Source organism: Hydra vulgaris, chromosome 14 (genome assembly GCF_038396675.1).
Source record: "Hydra vulgaris chromosome 14, alternate assembly HydraT2T_AEP".
Lineage (NCBI taxonomy): Eukaryota > Metazoa > Cnidaria > Hydrozoa > Anthoathecata > Hydridae > Hydra > Hydra vulgaris.
The window spans coordinates 22,602,501-22,607,500 of record NC_088933.1 but is presented as its reverse complement, the minus strand read 5'-3'; the positions used below and the strand labels follow the sequence as shown (position 1 = coordinate 22,607,500).

The window sequence follows — 5,000 nt, the reverse complement described above, 5'->3', positions numbered from 1 at the left end:
TTTACTGAACAATAATAAAGACAAATAACACAAATCAAATGCAAAAAAAGACTTGAATTTTCAACCTTAACAACGAATGAAAAATCACTTCCACGTTTATTGTCTAATATAACAATAAATATACTGTTAGTAACCATGTCACTAAATATTTTTTGTTCAGCCATCTCAGTTGTGATAGAGTTTTCTTTAACAGTTTAAAGATAAACATCTTTAAAATCTCAGTATTGTCAACACTCATAGTGTTGTTGAGATTACTGAAAGAAAAGTATTAAATGACATGTCAATTTGTACAATTTTTTTTTCAACTTTTAATTTCTCTAATAGAAACACTATCTTTGTAATATATCTTTGTAACATGGTAATAATGTAATGAACATCATAAGACTTAACAAATAACATAAAAAATATTAAATCATTATTTATTAAAAGTTTAAATTTATTTTTATTATCCAACCTGAATAAGACTGAGTTGAGCAAACTTAAAAATTTATTTTGTAAATGACATTTAAAAAGTATAATAAATAAAATTAAAAAAATGACACTTGCATTACCCTTAAGTTAATCAATTCTAGACAAATAAAAACTAAATATATTAGACTGTTGCAAAGTCATTAAAATTTTATATACATTTAAAAAATATATTCAAACCAAAATTATTAACAAATAACCAATGATGCCATGTAACTGATATAAAATAACATAGATAACAAGTGAAAGAGTGTCAACTTTATGTAATACTAACCTTGCAATAAGAAAAAACTACTTGGATACTCTTATTGTGTCATGTTAAACTTAATTTTTAAAAAGTATCAAAGTTTACAGGTAATTAGTAAAAAATAACAACCTGATAAGAGCTATTCTCTCACTTTCTTCATGGTGATCATCAAGCCACTCTGAATACTCTGTAATACTCCAGCCAGCAACCTTGAGAAAAAAATTTTTTTGAATATTTTTTATATAGAAAACTATAATATTACATAAAAAAATATATTTCATTATGATTGATGATTAGGATTTATAATTTGTTAATTTTTAGATGCTCTTAAATCAAATCATTAGACAACCATACTAATTTTTGAGCTCCAAACTTACTAATGTAAGTTTGGAGCTCAAAAATTTTAATTTTAATATTTATTTCAAATGTTTATTTTCAGCAATTTTCAGTGTGGTAGTGGTAGAGTGCTCACCTTATAAGCGAGAAGTTCTGAGTTCGATCCCACCAAGACTCTAGTACCGCCCTCAACTTGTTTCTCTGTGCACCTTGTTAGTCAGAGTTCGTGTATCTTAGTTATAGAGTTGAGAGAGGGTTGTAACCACAACTAAAGTAGCCTCCTTGACTTCCATGGCCTTGAGGAGGTAAATTGAAATTTAAAAAAATAATAACAAATGCTCGCTGACTCAAAAGTGATTAAATAGCCATAATAGAGCCTGATGGAAACCTTAAATTAAACATGGTACACTTTAACCTATAAATCATTAACAAATGTAAAGCAGATTTGAAAATCACAAAAATAGAATGAGTGGATCCACATAAATTAGTGATAATGCAAACTTTTAGCAAAAACCCAAAAAAAATTTAGTGTAAAAATAGCCACAAAATTGAACACAATAACTTTACTTCTTTAATATTTTTAAACAAATTTAAAAAACACTTTATATAAAATAAAAAAATATTGTTATAAAAAAAAAAATGCAAATAAGTTAATAAATTTTATAAACTAAAAATTTACACATTACAAACTAAACACACGCAAACTGAAAAATTAAGAACACTGGTAGTAAAAAGCACATCAACTAAAGGATTTTTTAGAAATTAGAATTACTTTTAAAAATTTAAAATACAAATAATAAACTTGGTTAGGGAAACGTAAATCAACTAACACAAAAGTTAGTTAGATATTTGGACAACCTAACTAAATCATGTGACTAGAACCTGGTTTGTAAAAGCATTTTTTTAAATTAAAACAAAAAAAGATCAACTTTCATCCAATGCTATGGTTTGGTGTGGACAAGTAAAGTGAGAGGTTTTGAGTTCAAATTTTTAAATACATTTCAAGGCAAAATTTTCCATGTATAAAAATGCAACAACTTTGCTTGCATCAACTGCACTAGGATTTAAAAAAATAATAATAAGCATAACAACTCAATGTAAATTTGTGACTATTTGTGACTGTAACAGTTGTGAACTTTTCTTGAGTTTTTGTAAATTCTTTTTTGAGTTTCCTTAAAACTTTTATATGGAAACAAAACAGATTAAACCTATAAATTAAAGATGATTCACACATTTTAATAATAGATAAACATTAATTAAAGATAAAATAAAAATAAAAAACATCTAAAATAAACAAAAGTAAATCAGAAACATACCGTGTGTGGTGAAAGCAACTGTGGTGGAGCCTGAGAAAACAAAAAATGAATAGCAGTACTGTATGGTAAGCTATCACCAAGGTTTGGATTTGTAGGAATATCTTCCATATTTTGAAAAAGAAATGGTCTAAAATAGATAATATTTTCAAAATAGACATAATCTAACATTTATATAATTAATATAAACTAATGATAATAATGTTCATATGAATATTGATTATTAATCTATATATAGTTAAAAGAAATAAAAATAATTTTTTAATAATAATAGAATAATTTATATTATTTTAATTGTCTATTTTTTAACTAAAGTAATAATTATCTATTTATCTTTTAAATTTTTATCATTTATTTATAGCAATTTATTAAATTAGAAATTTTAAATTTAAAAATTATATTAATAACTTTATTAAACTAAACTTTAATTTATTCAAATTTATTCAATTAATTTATTAATTTATTCAAATTATATTAATATGTTTTCAGATTATCTATTTATTGTTTAAAGGGATCTTAACCCAGTAAATTGGGTTCTTTGCACAAGCACCATTATAATTTTCTTTTTTAAACTGTACTCTCCTCTACAGCGGCCACTAGAGCCATGGAGGCAACTTTTTTTTTTAATGGTAGCTAAAACCCTCTCTCAACCATTTAACCTCAAAATACAAACTATGATAAGCAAAGATGTTGTTTGGAGAAACAAGTTTAGCACATTACTAACAAGACTGGTGCGTGGGTTATTTATTATTACTATATTTATTCAAAAATTTAGTTTATAGTCATACTAAAAGTAATTTATATTTTTTTAAGTGCAAGTAGACAATGTAGTCAAGGAGACTATTGTTTTTTTATTTTATTGTTATTCTCATTTTTCCTCTTCTCCATCCTAGCTCCAAAACATGAAACTTTACGAACATGGCTGCTGAGTCAAGAATCAAGTTAAGATAAGTTCAGGGACCTAGTACTTAAAAACAACAACTTATTATTACTATAATTTTAACAGTGGTGTAGTGGTAGAGTGCTTGCCTCACAAGCAAGAAGTTCCGAGTTTGATCCCAGCTATGTCCCTGGTAGCACCACGCTCAACTTGTTTCTCCATGCTGCAACCTTGTTCATCAAGGTTTGTGTTTTGGAGTTATAGAGTTAAGAGAGGGTTGTAACCACAACTAAAGTAGCCTCCTTGACTGTAGTGGGCTTCATGGTCTTGGGAGGTGAATTGAAATAAAAAAAAACTAAAAATAATAATAAATATAACTAAAAATAATAATATAGTAAAAAAATAACTAAAAATAATAATAAATATAATAGTAAAAATAACTAAAAATAATAATAAATAATAAAAAATAATAATAATAAATAGAATAACTTGAAATAAATAGAATAATAAAAGAACTAGTTTATTAATAATACAACAAATTAAATGTTGCTTGAAAATCATTTTAAAACTTTTGCATAAACTTTTATATTGTTTATAAGGAAACTGTGCAACAACAATGAGCCTCCTTTTTTTTTTTTTTTTTTTTGCTGTGTACATTACATAGAAAAATGCATTTATAAAAACATGCTTACCGAAACACCCTAAATAGTTTATATGATGAACCCAAATCACCAATTCTATGGCAAAAAGATGACAATGCAAACTCTAATTGTCCCATATCAGCAGCTAACTTTAATTTTCCTCCTTCCCATAGATTACGCAAAAGACATGTGTGACGAACAAAAAGTTCCAAAACTCGAGCAGCAATTGCTTCTAGTCTAAAAAAAATGTTTTTATAAACATTACTTTTACAAAATGTTGTGGTAAACATTGTTTTTACAATAAAAAAAATGTTGTGGTAAACATTATTTTTACAATAATTCATTTAAATTATGAAAAAATAATTCAACAATAAGAAAACCTTTTTTTTACCTTTCAATTAAAAATTCTTGACAAATATATAAAGATAAGTAGTCAGACTGAAGAGAAGTAATGAATTCCTAATGGAAAAAACAATTTGTACTCTAATTTGTAATGCAACTAAAATTGTTGGCTTTAACTTTAGACATTAATATTGTGTTAACATATTTTTTATTTATCAATTTATTTGTTAAAATATTTTATATTTTATAATAAAATCTAAAATGTTGTTAAAATATTTTAGATTTTATTATAAGCCAAAAATTTATAAATGTGAGATGAAATCATTAAGATCACCTGGATATCAATGACATAACGTGAACATGGCGCTATCTCTACCATTTCATTATAAGCTTTTTTAGTACTAAACACAAAATAACATTAACAAAACTTAAGAAAAATTATTTCTATTATCAAAGTATAAAGAATGAAAAGTATTACAGATGTCATACGTGAACATACATACATACATACACACACATACATACATACATACATACATACATACATACATACATACATACATACATACATACATACATACATACATACATACATACATACATACATACATACAGGGTGCATTAGCTATTTGAGAATGTATTTGTAATTTTTTATAAATGATAAAAAGTCAAACAGAAAATATTTTTAATCAAAATCAATTATATAAATAACATAAGATAAACTATTGTTTAATAATTTCATTCAATGAAATCCCCCTCTACTTCAATAACAG

General features: G+C 25.1%; 1 protein-coding gene across 2 annotated transcripts in view; it reads right to left on the bottom strand.

Annotated features, from left to right (window-relative positions):
- Positions 1–5,000, bottom strand: part of LOC101239023 (conserved oligomeric Golgi complex subunit 5) — a 57,660-nt gene that overhangs the window by 677 nt on the left and 51,983 nt on the right. For both annotated transcript variants that reach the window (XM_065817600.1, XM_065817601.1), the window contains exons 20-24: positions 4,562–4,628; positions 4,277–4,344; positions 3,937–4,122; positions 2,368–2,494; positions 845–924 (exon numbers count right to left, since the gene is read on the bottom strand). In XM_065817600.1, coding sequence (XP_065673672.1) covers positions 845–924; positions 2,368–2,494; positions 3,937–4,122; positions 4,277–4,344; positions 4,562–4,628 — 528 coding nt within the window. The remainder of the gene's footprint in view (positions 1–844; positions 925–2,367; positions 2,495–3,936; positions 4,123–4,276; positions 4,345–4,561; positions 4,629–5,000) is intronic.